Here is a 19,642-nt window from a genome sequence, read left to right as displayed (position 1 = left end):
ATAAGAGGCCTTGCACAAAGCAAGGCCAGCCTAACAGTTGGCCATCACGCTGAGAGCAGTTGCATTAGGCTAGCATGGGCTCCAGCAAGTCTCCGGAGGCTCAGTGGAGACTGGGGTCTCCCTAAGGGCCGCTTTGGGATTCCTCGAGGGCCGCAAGTGGCCCCAGGGCCAGGGTTTGGGCATCCCTGTTCTATGCAGTGGTTGGGGGTATGGGCACTCTGTCCCATTTTTGTATCTGGTAACCCTAGATATAAATAGGACTGTTTACCAGTTAGAATGGGGAATAGACTTGTGTTTATTATTCCTGCTACGTCAATTACACTCTCAAAATTTTTGTCAGGTTCGGATCCCGAATTCTAATATTCTCACTGACAGATTTCCTATTCACAATGGTGTCCGCCAGGGTTGTATCCTTGCTCCCTTATTATTCAATTTATTTCTATCTGATTTACCTTCTTTTCTTTCTTCTTCTACTCATTCTACTCCGGTTCTAAATGGGGTCCCTGTCTTTACCCTCTTGTATGCAGATGATGCAGTACTATTATCTCTAACTAAATCTGGACTTCGCTGCATCTTGGCTAAATTTCAGGAGTACTGTACACTAAATGACCTAACAATCAATTCAAACAAAACTCAAATTATGGTGTTTTCCCGCTCTTGGTCCCCTACAACATGGACGATAGGTCCAAATATATATAAGCAAGTCCAGTCTTATAAATATTTGGGTCTTATATTTCATTATAAACTTTCTTGGTCTCTTCATAAGAAAGCTATCACTTCATCTCTTTCTCCCCAACTTAAAGCCATTTTAAAAATTTTTTATAATGAAGGTAACCAGTATGTTCCTGCTGCTATCCAGATCTTTCAGTCCAAAATTCTTTCTCATTTGTTTTATGGTGCCCCAATTTGGATTAAAGCAATAAATAAGGATATTGATCAGATCGCAGCATCTTTTTTTCATAGAATTCTAGGGATTCCAAATTTAATTCGTGTTTCCACAATTATCCTAGAATTAGGTATCCATCTTCCAACAACTACAGCCTGGTTACTTACTTTTAAATATTGGCTTAAGCTGTTTTTAAATTCTCATTCCGGTTCCTTATTATATGATTTGTTAATAGATTCTTATTTTTCTTCTTGGTTTCAGTTGATAGAAAATAAACTTGCTTCTCTCGACCTCTCATTAGAATCCCTGGCAGATATGAGTCTTCCAAGAGCATATTCATTGATAAAAGACAAGCTCTTAGCACTTGAATTCAATTATCTAAGTAATAGTCTCAATTCTGTTTGTTCCCCTCTTTCCCTTGGTTTGGCCCCATCCTTTAATCATGCATCTAATTATTTTTATGCATTAACCAATCCGTTACATAGACGAGCCTTTATGTTAGCTCGCCTCAACATTTTCCCGTCGGCAGTTCATTCTGGCCGTTTTTTTAACATTCCACGGGAGAAAAGGCTCTGTCTCTTTTGTCATGAGACTCCTGATTTTTTGTTTCATATACTCTTTCTTTGCCCAGCACACTTTGATATTCGGAATCATTACCTTGATTCTTGGATCCCTTCTGACCTTATCCCCTCTGATATTATTCTCTCCAAGTTTATGAGTGATGTTTGTGATTCCCTAACTGCAGCTGTTGCTGGTTATTTATCCGAGATCCTTAAAGTAACGCTTTTAGAATTTAAATAATTCTAGTATCTTGTTTAAATTGTTGAGTGTTATGCAAATTGTCATGTCAATTGTAAAGTACAATTGTTAATCGTTTGATATGCCAATAAAGGTTTCAGAAAGAAGAAAGATATGAACCATCCATTATTAGCTTCTGGCTGTTTTTGTTCCACTCATTGGGTTTAGTCAGTGAGCAAAGAGGAGGACAACAGTAGAAAATCACAGATGTCACAGGAATACGAAATGCTGTTTGACTGTTCAATTCACCCAGTGTCTTATTCTGGGGCAAAGCAGTGAACCACCAGAAATGGTGGCCAAAACTCTTCTGACTTAGCTCCGAATTGACCTAATTATATGGGCTGGTCTGGGGCTGTAACTAGCATTCTAGGGGTGGTCCCCACTTTATGGCTGTCGTAACTTGCCTTCTGGAAGCGCAGACCACGTGTACTCCAGTTTTCCCTTCAATTGTGAGGGGCTTCATTTCATGGAGAGCCACACTCTGTGGATCATGGTGGACGCTGCTGGGGACAGCACCAGGGTCAGAAGTTAGCAGTGGCAGCTATCCTGTTTTTCCACTGCATAAAGTAGCACCTATGCCTCCTTTTCTCCTTTGCCAATTTCTTCATTCTGAAGTGGAGAAGGTGCACAGCAGGAAGCGGGTGGGATGTTCAGCTGTGCACACACACACAGTGGGGACAAAAACATGGAGGATGCATCTGCCCTCGAAGCAGACCTCAAAGCAGCATATCTTATCTGTCGTTTGAAATGCATTGAGTGTAGTCAGAATCAAGGTTCTCTCTCTCTCTCTGCACACTCGCACTGCACTAGCACAGCCCCAGTCAGGGTGGAAATTGAGAATTTGTTTTACTGTTGAGGAACTGAAAAACAAGCTTCTTGAAAGACAAGAAATGCAAGCGTCTGGATTGGGTAGTGGAAATACTGTGTTTATGCCATGGCAAGAAAGGTTGCATTTTGATTTCAAAGAACAAAACAGGGGAGTCCCCGATCTCCACCGGAGATATATTGCTGGGGCCCCATGAGGACACTGGAAACTGCGGATGAGAGGGAGCCCCATCTCCACAGCCCCCATGCCCCCAATGCACTCCAGAACCCTTGTATATATTCACTACAGTTGTGTGAAATGCCTCTTGCTTTAACCAAACAAGCAGGTAAGCAGCTCCTTGCCATGCCTTTATGTTTAACAGAAAGGAAGCAGGCAATCTAGAAGGGAGAGTGAACTTCCTCTACGTTAATGTAAACCTATGCAAGAAACAGGGAGATAGAGAGGAACTTAACTCTCCCTCATAGATATGAGCATATAGGTAATGGGTGGGGGGTATGGGGAAATATACAGCCCATAACAGATCTGCAGTTACCACGGGGCAGCTGTATGTGATTTTGTTCCTTCCAGCTTTGCAGATAACAATTTGCAAACTATTTCTCCTTTATGTCCCCTGGGGGCTGGGGATAAGAATAGGCCCTCAGTTTGGCTGTACTTGTCGTAAGAGGCGACTAAACAGCCACCGGTTAGATGGGACTCGTCAGCCTGGGAAGGCAGCTCATCTGAGAGAAGGAAAACTCTGATCCCAAACCTCCACTGCCATGTGGCTACATCCAGTTATGGAAAATGTTTCAGGAGTCAACCAGGCAAAATCTGGAGCGGGAGTCCCTGAGGCAGTTCATGACTGAACACAGTAACGTTCTGGCAACTCCTGCGACGCCGCTGGAACCAACCGTATTGGCCTCTGCCTTTCCATTGGACCATTTCAGCGACGTGGAGAGGGGGGATTTGCTGCATGGGTAACAGCCTATCCTCCATACCTACTTTACCCAGGCTTCGTGCACTGGAGAGGACACTCTGTTCCAGAACCACCATTCAGAGCGTGACACCATACTCTTCCGAGACTGAAAGATGCCAACAACCTCTCCTTTATGGGTATAACTTTCCTTTCGGTTGACTTCATTTTTTCATTTCCCCTGATTCACCATTGAGTAGAGTCAACAGGGAGAATGATGAGGGAGAATCAGCCTGGCTTCTGTAAGGGTAAGTCTTGCCTCACTAACCTTTCAGAATTTTTTGAAAAGGTCAACAGGCATGTGGATGCGGGAGAACCCATGGACATTATATGTCTGGACTTTCAGAAGGTGTTCAACTTGGTCCCTCACCAAAGGCTACTATAAAAACTCGACAGTCAGGGAATTAGAGGGCAGGTCCTCTCCTGGACCGAGACCTGGTTGAAGACCCAGGCTTCTTCTGGGTCATGCCAGGCTGGTGACCTACTCTACTGGCCTTCACAGGACACATAATGGCCTGTAAAAGACTCAAAAAACCCACTTCCGGTTTTCCAGTGTTAAGATTGGCTGTGTTGGCTAAAAGCACCCACAGAAGTCACTGCATCATCACAGGGTCTCAACTGGATGCTCCCAGTGGCTCATGGGGAGGGTGGATGAAGCAGCCTATGCCTTCTCTTTTGCTCAGTCAACCCTCTCCATAGCTGGCTGAATAATCACAGGTGCCTTTGTGGAGAATGATCTCTGAGAAGGGTGGAAGGAGATGCTACAAGTGGTGTAGCTAAGGGGGGTAGCAGTTGCACTGGGCATCAAGCTTTAGGGGGGTAACAAGCTGAGCTTGACACTAGTGACCAAAATTGTGAAAATCTTGGTATGTATTATTAATTAACAGTATTAAATAATTAATATTAATAATTATAATTATAATTATTAATATTAATTATTAATTATTAATAATTTAATAAAATATTAAACAGTATTTAATAATTATTAATTAACAGTATGAATAATACCATCATGTTATATATCATTGGAAAGGTAATTTAATGTTGAATGCAATGAAGGAAGCAAACTGTATTCGAATATCTGTATTCTATCAAAAGTTGTGGCCGATTAACTAGAAAACGAAAACACAACTGCCTTATGGAACAAAAAGTGAAATTTTTAAACTCAAAACTGATCTATGAGACTAATGGCGCAATCCTAACCCCTCATGTCAGTGCTTTCCTGCACTGGCTTAGCTGTGCCAACGGGCCATGTGCTGCATCCTGCAGTTGGGTATCACTCACAGAGGCCTCCTCAAAATAAGTGAATGTTTGTTCCCTTACCTCAGAGCTGCATTGCCCTTACGTCAGTGCTGGAAGGCACTGACATCAGGGGTTAGGATTGTGCCCTAATTGTTCTGAGAGCCAATGAAATGTTATCATGATACAGCATGAAACCAAGGTGATAATATGAGCCAGCTCACATTTCCATGTATGATAGTATAGTTACCCCTGCTAACTGTGTAAAAAAGCACTTTTTCAAGTGGTGCCCCTCTTATATTTAGCAGGGGGAGAATAACCATCCCTCTTCACCCCAGCACAGTGTCTCGAACCAATCAGGAGCACACTTTTTATTGATTTACTAAATTAAATTTTGTTTTGTCTGGTGGGGGGGGGGGGTACAAAGCTTATTTCACTCCAGGTAGCAGATAGACACCTTACAGCCCAATCCTGTGTGTGTCTACTTGGAAGTAAGTCCCATTACAGTCAATGGGGCTTACTCCCAGGAAAGTGTGGATAGGATTGGGCTGTATGTTATACTACTGACTGGGGGGAGGCAGCAGAGCAAGTGGGTGGCAAGCTGCTGGGGGGAAGGCAGGCTTTCCCCAAATTTTCACTTTTAAAAAAGTTTAGGCATGACATCACTTCTGGTTGTGACATCACTTCCGGAGCTACACGGTCATTAGCTACACCACTGGATGCTACTGCATGAGTATGCCAGAAACACCATTACTGAGCTCTCAGGCAAAGCACATCCAAAAGTCACCTGTAAATTCTCAGGTATGAAATCCTCTGAACTACTTATACAGGCTCCCCTCTATGGCAGGATTAGTCTGCGACAACCACGAATGACCAGGGCATATAAGCCTGTCTGGTTCTTAGAAGTAAGAATGTTGAGATGAACCGTTCATTGTGAGCCAGAACTACAGAGGGATTTGGGAACAGGTGATTGACTAATTAATAAATTCCAAATTGACTGCTTGGCACCATTTCTTGTTCTTCCTTTTCATACAGATCAAGGTTGCCTAAATTCAAAGAAGTATCAAAACAATTACGAAGCAGATTTTGGCAAAATGTTAAAATATAACCCTCCATGGCTAAGAAAGTGAAATATTTCATGGATTTCCCGCCATTAATTTTATTTAAGAGGTTTGGGCAATGTACTGTAAATATTGTGCATTAAAGTAGGATAATTCCTAGATGAAAGATGTTATATCCACTACATTGATACATAAATGTGGGACTGCATTCCTCATTAGAAAAGCAACACAGGGATGTAGCTTCAAAGAGTTATGAATGTGTATAGTTATGAATGTGTGTAGTTATGAATGTGTACAATTAGCAATTTTAATTGTATGCAGTGGGAATCAGTATTAAATTTAGTTGAATTATTATTTTTTTGGTTACTTAAATGTTCTTCTCAGTTGTTCTCTTCTGTTCAAATCAGGCCGCACTACAATAGTGTAGCATTTGGGGGAAAAGATGCAGACCAGCAACCCTGCACTGGAGGCCAGGATGGAGAAGATCTCCGCAGCCACCATGTATTTCCCTTTTGTGCTCAGGTAAGCTGGTATAAAGGATAACCAAACACTGCAAAATATCAGCATGCTGAAGGTGATGAACTTGGCTTCGTTGAAAGTGTCTGGCAACTTCCTGGCCAGGAAAGCCACACTGAAGCTGATGAGAGCCAGAAAGCCCAGGAAGCCCAACACACAGTAAAACATGAGAGTTGAACCCTCGTTACATTTCAGTACCATTTCTGCATTCAGTGAGTTCATGTCCAGACTGGGGAATGGAGGGTAACTTGCCAACCACACAGTGCAAAGGATGGCTTGAAGAAGGAAGCAGGTGAAAACCACATAACAGGCCAGTGGTTTCCTCACCCATTTCTTCATCTTAGAACCTGGTTTGGTGGCCATGAAAGCAAGAACCACAATCATGGTTTTGGCCAATATGCAAGAAACGGCCACTGAGAAGATGACGCCAAATGCAGTCTGTTGAAGGAGACACGACACCATCTCAGGTTTGCCAATGAACAGTAAAGCACAAAGAAAACAGAGCAGGAGGGAGATGAGAAGAGTGTAGGTGAGATTCCGGTTGTTGGCTTTGACAATGGGAGTGTCCTTGTGCTTAATGAAAATCCCCAGCACCACAGCAGTGACAAAAGAAAAGATGAGGACAAAGATGGCTAAACTCATCCCCAGAGGTTCTCCGTAAGACATGTATACAATGTATTTTGGAATGCACAAATCCTTCTCATTGTTTGGATAGTGATCTTCTGGGCACTGAAAACAGTGATCTGTGTCTGGAAAACAAAGCATGGTTTTCAATACAGTACCCCAATGTGTGGTTCATTGTACTCATACAATGGAATATTATAAAGACCTGAATGAGCATGGCAAGTTGACTATGCAAAGAAAACATTGCTCTGTTTTCATTCTGTTTGGAACTCAATTCTTGACACCAGTGGTGCAAACAAAGAAGGTTATTCTATCTCTGAATATCAAATGTCAGGGTTGATCTCTACCTCCCCTTGTCTGGATAGACTGGAATATTGTGTTTTTCATATCAGGGAATTAGGGTCATCCTCTTAGCTGCAGTGAACAGCACTGAATCACGGACACATTTTTTACCATTATGACAATCATCATCAATGCAGTGGGTCCTCTTTGTCTTGGGTTTGGCATCCAAGGATTTGAGTATCCAGATGCCGAGCCTCTGGCTGAGGTTCCTCAGAGGACCACCTTGATGCAACAGGAAATGGCTCTTGGTCTCATCAGAGAGTTGTTCTGAGGCACAGGAAGGCTACATGCGACCTCCCTGCACCTCAGAATGCCTCTGCCCAGAGACATGACTGGAAGTAACTTCGGTTCTCATTGACGTTCCAGATGGCACATCCAGGAGGCTTCTCAAGAGGCTGGGAGGCCATGTGCAACCATCTGAGGTACTTCCTGGACTTCTGAGAGGAATTTTATCAGGTTGTACCAAGTTTCTTTTAGGCCCCTTTGCCATGAGGGAAGAGTGAAACACAACGGGGGAGGGTGGTGATGGGCGAGCAGAATAGGGGCAGGGAGGGGCAAAGAAGGGTGAGGGGAAGGTAGAGGCAGCTGGAAAAATCTTTGGAGCCCAGGTCTACCCACCCATGAGGCATCAGTAGTGTCCCCAGCATCCCCAGTCATGGTAGTGTCCCCAGCAGATAGGAAAATGTCAGATCCCAGGAAATTTCTAGGCCCCCACTTTGGCTCCTGGGCCCCCTTTTGACCCTGGGCCTGGGTACAAATTACCCCCTTTACCCCCTTCTACTAGGCCCTGGGTACTTCCCCAGATAAGTAACTGAAGCATTGAGCTTTCTCCCCCCCCCCCCCGCATGGATTTAATTATTTGTGGAATTTGGTATCCATGGGGGGTCCTGAAGCAGATACCCAGTGGATTCAGAGGACCCAATGTATACTACACAGTATCAGGTAAACTCCATACCTTCCATTTCTTACCCTTCTCATTTGAAATTTTCCCTTCTGGGCAGGGAAGGCAATCATAGCAGCAAAATGGTTTATCTTCCTTCTTGGTCCTTCTGTACCCTGGGTGACAATTCTCATTGCAAAGAGAAAGGGGCTGTGCCTGTCCACAGATGAAAGAGCAGGATATGTTAGCATTCAGAAGAAGGACATTTGGATGGTTGTTCAAACAAGCACAGGTGTGCATGGAAATCAAGAACGGTTTCTGGTAAAGGTGTGAGGAAAGTTTTGGATTGTTTCCGCACTGTCCAATGAACACTCGAGACAACAGATATGGGAGAAAGGGCAACTTTATTTCATGTTACCAAGAGAAGCAGAGGCTGAGACCTGCAGCATCCGAGGCAGCAAAAGCCCCTGTGGTGCGGGGAGGGACCTCTGGGCGGTACCAGAAACCTCTGCCCCCAGGCGGGCATGCACCCGACTCCAAGTCGTGCCCCGCTGCTGGGACAGCGCGTCTCATCCATGTCTATCCCTTAAGGGGAAGGCAGCCGGACCGCAGACTGCACCACCTCGAGCCGCTGAGCCTCTGAGGTGTGCCCCGCGGTCCCGGCCAGGGCCCCGTCCACGTCCTAGTGCCGCCAAGCCCCTGAGGACTGAAATAGGGTTCTGCCCTGCCTATGCCGCCTGAAGGTGCATGCCAAAGTCCCATTCACGCCTCTTAACCCGCACCACCTGCCCTCTTAAAGTGACAAATGGCAGCTTGCAAACAGGGGGGGATGTAACCCCCAGGACCATAACAGTCTGGGATAGGCGAAAAAACTGCCTGCCCTCGGCCAATCTTGGTAGGCAGCAAAAAATTCCTACCCGGACCCAAACGGCGACCAGTTAAACTCAGACTGCCTCTAGGGCGGGCGGGCGGGTATTCCCACGGTGCCCACGTGCACAAGGAGGAAGAGGGCTGGGTCTCGTCCCCTTTTAAAAGGTCCGTTGTGGCTGCCAGACCCCGCCCCTTCACCTCCCCCTTGGGGAGGACTGGACTCTTGTATCCCGGCCAGGCAAAACAAACTCCGAACACCTCTTTAATTGGGTGTTCGGGATTGTTTCCGCACTGTCCAATGAACACTCGAGACAACAGATATGGGAGAAAGGGCAACTTTATTTCATGTTACCAAGAGAAGCAGAGGCTGAGACCTGCAGCAACCGAGGCAGCAAAAGCCCCTGTGGTGCAGGGAGGGACCTCTGGGCAGTACCAGAAATCTCTGCCCCCAGGCGGGCATGCACCCGACTCCAAGTCACGCCCCACTGCTGGGACAGCGCATCTCATCCATGTCTATCCCTTAAGGGGAAGGCAGCCGGACCGCAGAATGCACCACCTCGAGCCGCTGAGCCTCTGAGGTGTGCCCCGCGGTCCCGGCCAGGGCCCCGTCCACGTCCTCGTGCCACCAAGCCCCTGAGGACTGAAATAGGGTTCTGCCCTGCCTATGCCGCCTGAAGGTGCATGCCAAAGTCCCATTCACGCCTCCTAACCCGCACCACCTGCCACAAGGAGGGGTCAGCCTAGTGCTTGACCCCCCCGCTCCCAAACAGGGGCAGAAGCGACTTAAGGCCGTCCTGCAGGTCCTTAAGAAAGATGCCTGCACCTTTCTCCGACAAATGAACACAAATCACCCCCGTACAGGTAAGGTAGCGACAACACAATTGCAAGATGCATTACCACGCTGCCACCAGCGCGAGACACCAAGCCACCAATGCCCTTGGTGATTTTCCTGCGCATCCTTTCAATCTTAGTGCAGCAGAAGGCCCTTTGCCATCCACAACGCTGCAAGAGGTCCGACCAGACCAAGGCGGTACCAGGCAGCCAACGCATAAGGGTGCTGATGTCCTCACAGGCTCTGCTCATCAGAGCCAGACCAGACCTCCTGCAAAGGTCATTCTCGCCCAGGTGGAGCACCCAAAACGTCCGGTTGGTGGTTCACATTCAGTAACTTCATCAACACAGGCAGCAGCTGGCCCCATCTCATCCCCTTCTTGGCTAACCAAGCGACCTGCACTGCCGGGCTGAGGCCCAAGTGCGATCTGAGGGGGGTTGTAGCCGCCCTCTTGCGGGCCCAAAAAGACCATGGAGTGGCCGCAGCTTAATACGCGTACAGGGCTACCACCATGTCCTGCAAAATGAAAGCAGAGATGTTAATGCAAGGTATCCCTGCTGCTGCTGCCGCAGCTTAACACGCGCCCTAGGCCACCACAGCGTCCTGCAAGATGAAAGCAGAGAGGTTATAGCAAGGCATCCCCTCCAACGCTGCTCCCCCACAGCTTGGGGAATGCCCGGAAGGAATGCCCGGAACACCAGAGTCACTGAAGTGAACCGTGCAATACTGGTCAACAGAACATTACCCCTTTCCTGGGTGGGGGCAGAGCACCCATAAAACAGTTGCTAATAGAACGCCCCCCTCTCAAAGAAGAAGGGGCCACAAATCCGTAAGGGGGGTTGTAACCAAACATTGCCCCTCCCGCAGGAACCGGGACGGTGCACCCATTAAGTGGGCTGGTAACGAAACATCACCCCTCTCTAAAGAGAAACGGCTACGCAGGCTGTTGAAACCTCCCCACTTCCAAAGGCCTAGTGGCATTATGCCCACTAAGTGGGTCTGCACCAGAACACCCCCCCTCTCTGAAAGGAGTAGGGGCAGTACTCCTGGTAAGCACATTGTTGACAGAACACCACCACCCCCACAGAAGTCGGGTAAGCACACCCATTAGGCAGCCTGGTAACAGATCATCATCCTCCCCTAAGGAGAAGAGGTAGCATGCCTGCTAAGCAGGTTGGTAATAGAACGCCACTCTTCTCTTAAAGGCGTAGGGGGCGGCACACATATCTCCTCTCTCAAGGAGCAAGGGTGGCATGCCCACCAAGTGAGTTACTAAATGCCCTGCTGATGCCCAGGGAAAACATAATATTAAATGCTATACTCACATATTAAATGCCCCATCCACTCTGCCCCATTCCTTGGGTGCTGAAGCCTGGCCAGGCAGCTTTCAAAGCGGCTCCCACATAGATGGAGTGTATGCTGTAAGCAATCCGAGATGGCCAGGGGCTCCCCATATGCCTCTAAATATCCTCCAAAACTGATGAAGTATTAACAAGGAGGAGGTCAGGTGCCTGGGAGGAGATTGTTGCGGGTGGTTGGGCTGGTGTATCTGTACTGGCTTGCACTCATTGGAGCTCATTTTATGCCCGTATACTCATCATTAAGTCCCATTAAAATCAATGGAATACACTCCCAGGAAAGTGTGGACAGGATTGTAGCCTTAAGTCCAGCTATGTCTACCTGGATAAAAGACCCCTTATACTCCTGGGACTTATTCCTTGGAAGTTGGAGCCAGGATCTGAGCCCTATGCTCCAAGCCTCTGCATGCCCCATCAGAAGCAAGCCCCCATTATCCCCCAGGGGCTTACTCCCCATAAAGTGGGCAAGGACTGCAACCCTATGACCGAGTCTCTGTGTGCCTGTTCAGAATTGTCATGAATATGTACAGTTTAGGCCTAGTAGCATTGCAAAGCCTGAACCACAGTAACCCAGTAACACAGAAGGGGCTTGCAAGGGGCTTGCAGTCCTAGCTGCCAGGATTTACAATTCAATGGGAGGTGATAATGTAGCACCTAGGCAGCCAGAAAGATGCCCATCAAGGATGGAATGCAGCTGTAGATCTCCAGGGGGGAGGGAAGAGCTGAGAGGGCGAGCTTCCAGCCCCACTTCTGGAGGACAGGGTTTTTGTTCTTTGTCTCTAGTGAGACAGGTGGTGGGTGCGCCTCCTGCCCCACCAGGACCATGTGGCCTCTTAGGTAACTGAGGATCTACAAAAGAAGCTGACCCAGGTGAGAGTCAGAGATTAATAGAGTTAGCCAGTTAGCTTTGTTGCTTTATGCTGATGTTTCCTAGAAGTTTTTATGCCTCTAGCATTTGCTGCCTTTGTAACCTTTTTGTAACCCTATGTATTTAATAAAGTAGAAAATCTTTTTACCATGTTGGTTCATTGTCTGTTGGGGACAAAGGTTCAGAATCCTGCCTAGCCATTCAGCAAGCTACCAAAAAATCCTCATTGTGGACTAGAAACTTGAGGACTGAGACTTTAAGTAAAGGAAGTGCTCAACTATAGGGCTTACTCTCAAGAAAGTGTGTGTAGGATTGCAGCCAGAGTCCAAGGCTCTGCCTGCCTCCTCAGAAGCAAGGCCCATTATAGTGCAAAGGGCTTCCTCCCTGGAAATTGCGGTTGGGGTTGCAGCCCCAGCATTTCAGCCTCTGCCTGGCTCCTCAGAGGCAAACCCCATTATGGTCTCTGGGGCTTACTCGCATGAAAGTGGGTGATGTGGAGGCGCTGAACTGGCGCCGCCTCCCATGGCGACTCCCCATGTGCGTGATCCTGCATGCAGCAGGGAGCAGGGCTCGTCGGGACACCTCCTGGAGCCCCGTGCTGGCCTGCAGCCGCATGCAGGAAGCTGCAGCAGTCCTGCAGCTGGAGCCACGTGCGGCCAGGCGCCTGCTCCGTTCCATGCAGATCCTGCTCCCACGTGGAGCGCATTGGGAGCCCTGGGCTTGCCTGCCAGCCGCATGCAGGAAGCTGCAGCAGTCCTGCAGCTGGAGCCATGTGCAGCCAGGTGCCTGCTCCGCACCATGCAGATCCTGCTCCCACGTGGAGCGCATTGGGAGCCCTGGGCTTGCCTGCCAGCCGCATGCGGGGAGCTGCAACAGTCCTGCATCTGCACGGTCAGGCACCTGCGCCTTCGGGAGGGCTCCTGCGATGCAGAGCCTGCTCCCACATGGAGCGCACTGCCACCTGCTACTTGGGCAGGCGGGAGCCCTGGAGCAGCCCTTCGATCACAGCGCCCTTCTCCAGCAACCCTTGTGGGCACCCTCCCAGGAAGCAGCAGCAGGAGCACCACGTGCGCTGGAGACCTGGGCAAAGCCAGCAGGGAGTCCTGGCTCTGAGCTAGAAGGCGGCAGCCTGCCCCCTCCGCCCACCAGGCCAGGGACTGAGAGCACACTCCAAGCACACTCCAAGCCCCATCCCCGGGGCTTACTCCCAGGAAAGTGGGAAACTCCCCGGGGCTTACTCGCAAGAAAGCAAGTCCCCCTGCACTCCCGGGGCTTACTCCCAGGAAAGTGGGAAACTCCCCGGGGCTTACTCGCAAGAAAGCAAGTCCCCCTGCACTCCCGGCGCTTACTCCCAGGAAAGTGTGCCTGGACTGCACCTGATCCTTCCTTGGGCAGAGCCTGTCCAAACCCCCATCCCCACCTTACAGATCAAGCATGCTGCACATGAGATCCATCGCAGGAGGCCTCCTCAGGAGTTGCACTGGTCCTAAGGTGGCTGGATGGGGTCAGGTCCACTCTATTCCCACGGTGCCCACGTGCACAAGGAGGAAGAGGGCTGGGTCTCCTCCCCTTTTAAAAGGTCCATTGTGGCTGCCAGACCCCGCCCTTGGGGAGGGACTGGACTCTTGTGTCCCGGCCAGGCAAAACAAACTCCGAACACCTCTTTAATTGGGTGTTCGGGAGACTTGGGTTGCCCCAACTACACCTACAAGAACAAAAAAAAAAAGTAAACACTTTCCTGGGCTGAATGGCAAGTGCTCTTGAATGGCAAGAAGTGGAATGGGCGCAGGAAGGGTAGTTACCAGTAGCGCTTGTGTGAGCAAGTATACTATATTCCTATCCTGACCTTTTGTTACCGCCACAAGCAAAATGGCTTCCACTGAACCGGGGACACCCATTTGGGAAGCCCATAGGAAATGGAGGCTTCCTCCAGGGTAAGGGAATGAATGTGCCCTGACTCTTTGCTTCAAGTTAGCTAATTGAATGTTTAGGATTGGAAATCATAACTGAAATGAAACTCACCCAGCTGACAGGAAACAGAAAGAGCACCGTCTAGAGTCTAAACAGTGAATCTTTTTAAAATTTATTTTATTTTACACATGTTGCAAATAACTGGAGAGTCCCCACATACAGCAAACTTTACCTGGTTAAATCTGCTGGGCCACACAATGGCATCATCATCAACAGAAAGCAAGATGTCTTCTGAAGCCCTGGGCTCTATCCTCCCAACTTTGACTCTACGAAAGGACTGGTTTCGGAATGTGACCCAGTTGATAATATCGAATCCAGCAACTAAATTTCCATCCTGATCAAAGGAAACCTTTTCCCCTGCGCTATTGTTGAAGGAGAAACTTCTCAGGAAGTCGTGGAGCTAGGAAGTTGAGGGGAAAATCACAAGCTGTACAAAACGATGCAAACATACAATAAACTGCTCACCTGCCAGATGGACAGTTCTTTCCTTAAAAGCCTGATTGAGGACAAGTGTAAAGGAATTCCTAGTAGAAAATTAAGTGCCACAAAACCTCTAAAATTATATGAATAACATATACCAATTGCAGATATACCAATTGCAGTCATTTGTGACTTCAGGTATCCCCATTACCTTGACCTCAACAAGTTGTTTATTAATTGTCATGAACTAATGTACAGTGCCAATAGGGGGAAGAATAAAAGTTAAAAAAATGTAGAAGGTATCAAACAAGAATATGCAGTGTTATTGGTAATCCATAAATTGGTAACTAGGAAATTGAAAAGACTGTAAAACAAAGTTAAAGTAATCAGATCTAGCCAAATTAAACAAGTCCATTTGGAAATTAATATGAGCAGGATCACTAATTAGTTCTAACATGGAACATCGAAAGACCTGGCACATAGATGTTTTTCTGGAAAGAGATGTTTCTAAGTGACCTAGGATCTGGGGTACCCATGGCAAGGTTGAGCCCTCCTGCACCATCTGAGTCTGCTCTGGACATTACCTGCCATGGCTGATGATTCTTCAGATTCCATCTCTTTTCATTGGTCATCTCTCTGTGTTTGAATTTGGATGACTGAACGGCATGCAAAGCATGTGCCACAGAACAGACTGCATTATAGATGCTGTAACTGTGGCTGGTCATGCTCATTTCAAAAACAGAGCCGGGCAGAGTCTCCAGCTTCTCCTCCCCTGTGCAAATTTCCTCATCCACCTTGGAGTTGGGGAACACACAGTTAAATGCCTGTTCCCAAAACACTCTGATAAAACCATCTCCTTTGTCCAAGGCTGGTTTTCTGTTATGGAGAAATGTGCTGAATCCTGTCACCTGCTTTGAATGAATGGCAAAGGATAGAGCACCGTGGATGAAGTGGATATCCCAACTTCTTTGAATGGGAAGTGACATTAGTTCCATCTGGGCGGTCATAATCCAGACCTTGCTTTTTCTCTTCATGGGTACATCCTCAAATGCTGGAAACTCAAGCATCACTCTCAAGATTATTGTGGTCTGAATTTCCCCATGTATGACTACTACATTGGCAGTGCTCCCCATGACAATATTGTATAGCCCAAGCAAATCGTCCGCTTGTTCAGCAATGTTATTTGAAAAACTTTCTGATGGAAATCTTTCTACGAACTCAAAGCAAATACCACTTTGGGAAAACCTGGGAAGCACATCTTGTATAAACTTCTCTCCAAGGTCATCATCTAAATAGATCACCCCAATCCATATCCATCTGAAATGAAGAAGTAAGTGAAGAATCCCCCTATATTGAAGAGCTCCATTTGGGAACAGACGGTGAAAGAAAGCAGCTTCTGTCTGGTGATCCATCACTGGAGCAGAGCCATATATGAACTAAATAAAATATTATAAAATATTATTTTTGAAAAAGCCCAAGTTAAAACTACTTTGCATGTGAGTTACAGTGATGCAGTTGTAAGTGGTGATGCTTTTCCACATATATCAGCTAGGATACAACCTGCCTGGTAAGCATTTAGCAAACATCTTGTAAATGTCTGCTCTTTTTTTGAAAAGAACAATCTGTTCTGTCCTTGTTCTTCAATTCATTTATTCCTAGCTTTAAAAAATATAATAGTGTTTTGGTGTATTTTTTGAAATTTCACAGTCATAATGACCTACATAACTGACAACAAAAATTTGTCAGGAATGCAAGTATTGACTCCCTCTGCCAGCATCACACACACCATAGAATACAGATCGCGAGTTGCTTTTCAGGAACAGGGTACTATGCACTGTTAGAAACATATACACAAACATACGCACAAGAGAACTCCACCGTTGGGCATCTATATCTCATGTGCTCCAAAAGCACAACTTACTTGTGGAATCTTGTAGATGCTGAGAATTGTTGCCATGTGGCGATGAAGTTCCGAGTTAGGTCCCCCAATGATCGCTTCTGGATAGTTCTGGATATCACACTTGTAGTTCAGGATGAATCCACCTCGTGTGGAGAGGAGTTCCAGAGATGCATGGTAGATCCAGACAGCACTTAAAAGGCTATTATAGATGTTGAAACCAAGGGTGATGTTGGGTAAGATCTGGGGATTTTCATTCAGCTCACCAACAGCAAAGACCAAGGCCATGATCTGTTGGTAAAGTTGAGTCATTACCCTGCAATGACAGTTGTATGATGCATTAAAGGACTCCTGCTTCAGAACGTGGCATTCCCAATATTATTTCCATGAAGTGCACGGTCCTATTCCAGGGAAGTGTGAATTGGCATTGTTACACAAAACAGAACTTTGGGCTTTATATGAGGCAATAGAACTACTTTGGAAGCTTCTAGTTAAAACCAATATACAAACATTCACAACATTTAACGCCACAATTCTGAAACAAACCCTACAAGTTTGGCATCTTTGTCCCACCCTACCTCATGCATGCAAGTCAAAGGTGTCCCCTGACTGGGAGAAGATCCTGGGGAGGCAGGACACTCTTGCTCTCCAGGGGCAGGTGCATCCCAGAGACTCCATAATCTCCAGCCGACATTCCCACCCACCCTTTTTATAGTCTGAGACTGATGGTTGAAGGCCAGGTAGGATTGTTTTCCTGCTAATTGTGGCTTGAATTGGCAGGTTTTTTTGCCTATCCAGTCTGTAGTTGAACATTCCAGTGTTTTCTGTTATGTTTGTCACCATTTAAGTCACTTTAGCTGGTAGCGTTCAGGTGACAGTAGGTAAGAATAGTCATCAGGTGTCCATCAGGTGGCCAGAGAGTGAGCCACTACCACTCTGCTGATGCTTACCCAGCTCAAGGAAGCTGGCTGGCTGACCCCAGGTTGCCTGAAGGAAACAAGCCTTATTCCCTTGCCAGTGGGCAAATTCTAGCTCAGTTGCCTCAACCCATAAGGGTTCGCTTTGACAGGCAAAGTTGATCTTGGATTCAGTGCAATTTTGAGTCAGATGGACCCTAATAGGTACGTAGATGGCTAGAACAGCTTCCCCCAGAGTTAGATCCCCACACATTTTGGGAAGCTAAGTTTTGCCCTGCTGTATATTGTATAATAAACCAAGTGGCCTGGTTTAACTCTGCTCCTATGGTTTGTGTGTTTATTTGGGGTGTGTGGGTAAACCATATAAAATTAAATAAATGCTCAAATATTGCCTAGACGATTTTAGCATTTCAAATATTTAGCATTTGAAATATTGAAAATAAATTCCCAGTTAGTGCATGGATGGAAAAGCATGTGTGGAAACTCAAAAAATACCTTTTAAACAATTAGCAACCAGATGTCTCCCAAAATAACTTAAGAAAGATTGCAGGCAAACTATTTCAGGAAAATAAACATGCAAAAAAGTCATCATAATGACATTGCTATATAACCAGAAAATCGACCAGAGTGATAGCTTATCCATCTTAGAATATTTGTGGAATATTATCTGGGGAAAAAAAAATGACTTATATATATAGCTAGCAAAGCAACTCCTTACACAAGGTCATCAATGAGTTCAGGAGAAGGACACTTTTCAAAGGCTATCAGATTTAAAAACAAGTAGTTCTGAGCAATGATGCTGCCAATGATAAAGTCTCCTGGTTGATAATACTGGTGATCAATAGGAAGAGGCTCACAGACACCACATTTGCGAAGGGGCAACTTGCAGACTCTCTGAGGCAACAGGACTAATACTAATGTCATAAATGCCACCATCTTGCATGAAGATCTTTCTAGAAGTAAATTTGCCATTCCTACATTTATATTTGTGCATCCATGGGAAGCACAGTTGGGCTTCACTCAAATTATTTGAAGCCAGAATGGGGAAAAAATGCCAAGTTTCAGCAGTCAGGCTCAGGAAGCCCTCTCTGTCTCTAACCTCAACTGTGAGTGCCACAGGAGATATGAAAAGCAGCAGCCTCCAGTCTTCTTGTTTTGGTACTGACCACTGTATTTCCCAAGGGACCTGGAGAAGATCTTACAGAAATAATGAAAATTAGATAAATACAGGGTGTATAATCATTCTCTCAGGGTTAGATTTTGTCTGACGTTACACAAGTAAAAAACAAGTTCCTCAACCTCTCAGCAGAATAATTATCTGGTCCCTCTCAGTGGGACATCATAACATTTGTTAGCTAGTGATGACTGGCAGGAAGAAAAGCCACCAGAAGACTCCCTCCTGTACACCTCTTCCACTTCACATTGAAGAAATTGGTGAAGGGAAAAAGGAGGTGGAAACTGAAAATTGAAGCAATCAGAAAGGAAAGTTACACCCATTAAAGAGGAATAGTTTGCAAATGGTTTATCTGCAAAGCTGGAAGGAACAAAATCACATTCAGGCCTTTGAGGGGAATTCTATCAGGGAGTCAAAGTTTCTTTTAGGCCCCTTCCCAACAGGGGAGGAGAGGTGGCAAAATAAACCAGGCAAGCGTGATGGCAACCAGTACAGTTGGAGCACAGGTCTACTGGGCTTTCCAACGCAGAGCCCAGGTCTACCCACTGATGTGGCATCTGCAGCTAGGTACAGTGATACAGATAACCAGACACTCCTAGGTCTCCCTAAAACCTTTTAAATATAGAAATATATAGCAGAAAATTGGTGTTGTATTTAGGCTCACACTAGAATGGCAAGTGTGCAGTGTGTATCAAAACCAACTTCTGCATCAGCTGTAGTACTGTGACTGTGTCTCTGACCTCCTGCACATGATTAAAGAATTCACAAGCCAAAGACCTACTTGGGACCTATGCCCCAAGAGCACCCCCAGCATCCCACACAGAGAGTAAATCTTGGTGAAATCAAAAAATGTCAGATCCCAGGACATTTCTGGGTCCCTTCCTTTCACTCCTGGGTCCCCTTTCTGCACTGGGCCCCAGTACAAATTGCCCCCTTCACTACCCTCTCCTGGGCTCTGCCCCCCTGGGATCTGTGGATCTGGTAAGTGTAGATCCTCTTATCCACACTTCCCCACACCCCCCCACACCCCCACCTTTATGCTCATTACAGTGGTGCAAAATGCCTCTTGTTTTAACCAAACAAGCAGGCATGCAGCCTCTTGCAATATAACAGACAAGCAAGCAGGTGATCTAGAAGGAAGTGAGAACTTCCTCTATGTTAACTTCCTGCTTACGTTCACTTTCCCTTCTAGCCTACCTACCTGTTTGTCT

At 46.5% G+C, this 19,642-nt stretch overlaps 1 protein-coding gene across 1 annotated transcript; it reads right to left on the bottom strand.

Moving 5' to 3' along the window:
• Window positions 1-6,125: 6,125 nt before the first annotated feature.
• Window positions 6,126-18,193, bottom strand: LOC136653733 (vomeronasal type-2 receptor 26-like). The gene is made up of 6 exons (XM_066630615.1): window positions 17,976-18,193; window positions 16,365-16,656; window positions 15,028-15,879; window positions 14,196-14,423; window positions 8,214-8,340; window positions 6,126-7,027 (listed from the first exon to the last, which is right to left on the bottom strand). Exons 1-6 carry the CDS (start codon window positions 18,191-18,193, stop codon window positions 6,126-6,128), a joined length of 2,619 nt encoding a protein of 872 aa, XP_066486712.1.
• Window positions 18,194-19,642: the final 1,449 nt, after the last annotated feature.

The sequence above is a fragment of the Tiliqua scincoides genome, chromosome 5 (assembly GCF_035046505.1).
Source record: "Tiliqua scincoides isolate rTilSci1 chromosome 5, rTilSci1.hap2, whole genome shotgun sequence".
Lineage (NCBI taxonomy): Eukaryota > Metazoa > Chordata > Lepidosauria > Squamata > Scincidae > Tiliqua > Tiliqua scincoides.
The sequence above is the reverse complement of the archived record's forward strand: the minus strand, read 5'-3'. Positions and strand labels throughout refer to the sequence as shown.

What these genes read in the sequence shown, in the direction of transcription:
- LOC136653733 (XM_066630615.1), bottom strand. Translation starts at nt 18,193, where the DNA reads ATGGTGGCATTTATGACATTAGTATTAGTCCTGTTGCCTCAGAGAGTC. An exon ending in AGAATCATCAGCCATGGCAG is followed by an intron (nt 14,424 to 15,027) that starts GTAATGTCCAGA and finishes TCAACTTCCTAG; the next exon opens with CTCCACGACTTCCTGAGAAG. An exon ending in GAAAATTTCAAATGAGAAGG is followed by an intron (nt 7,028 to 8,213) that starts GTAAGAAATGGA and finishes TTTGTTTTCCAG; the next exon opens with ACACAGATCACTGTTTTCAG.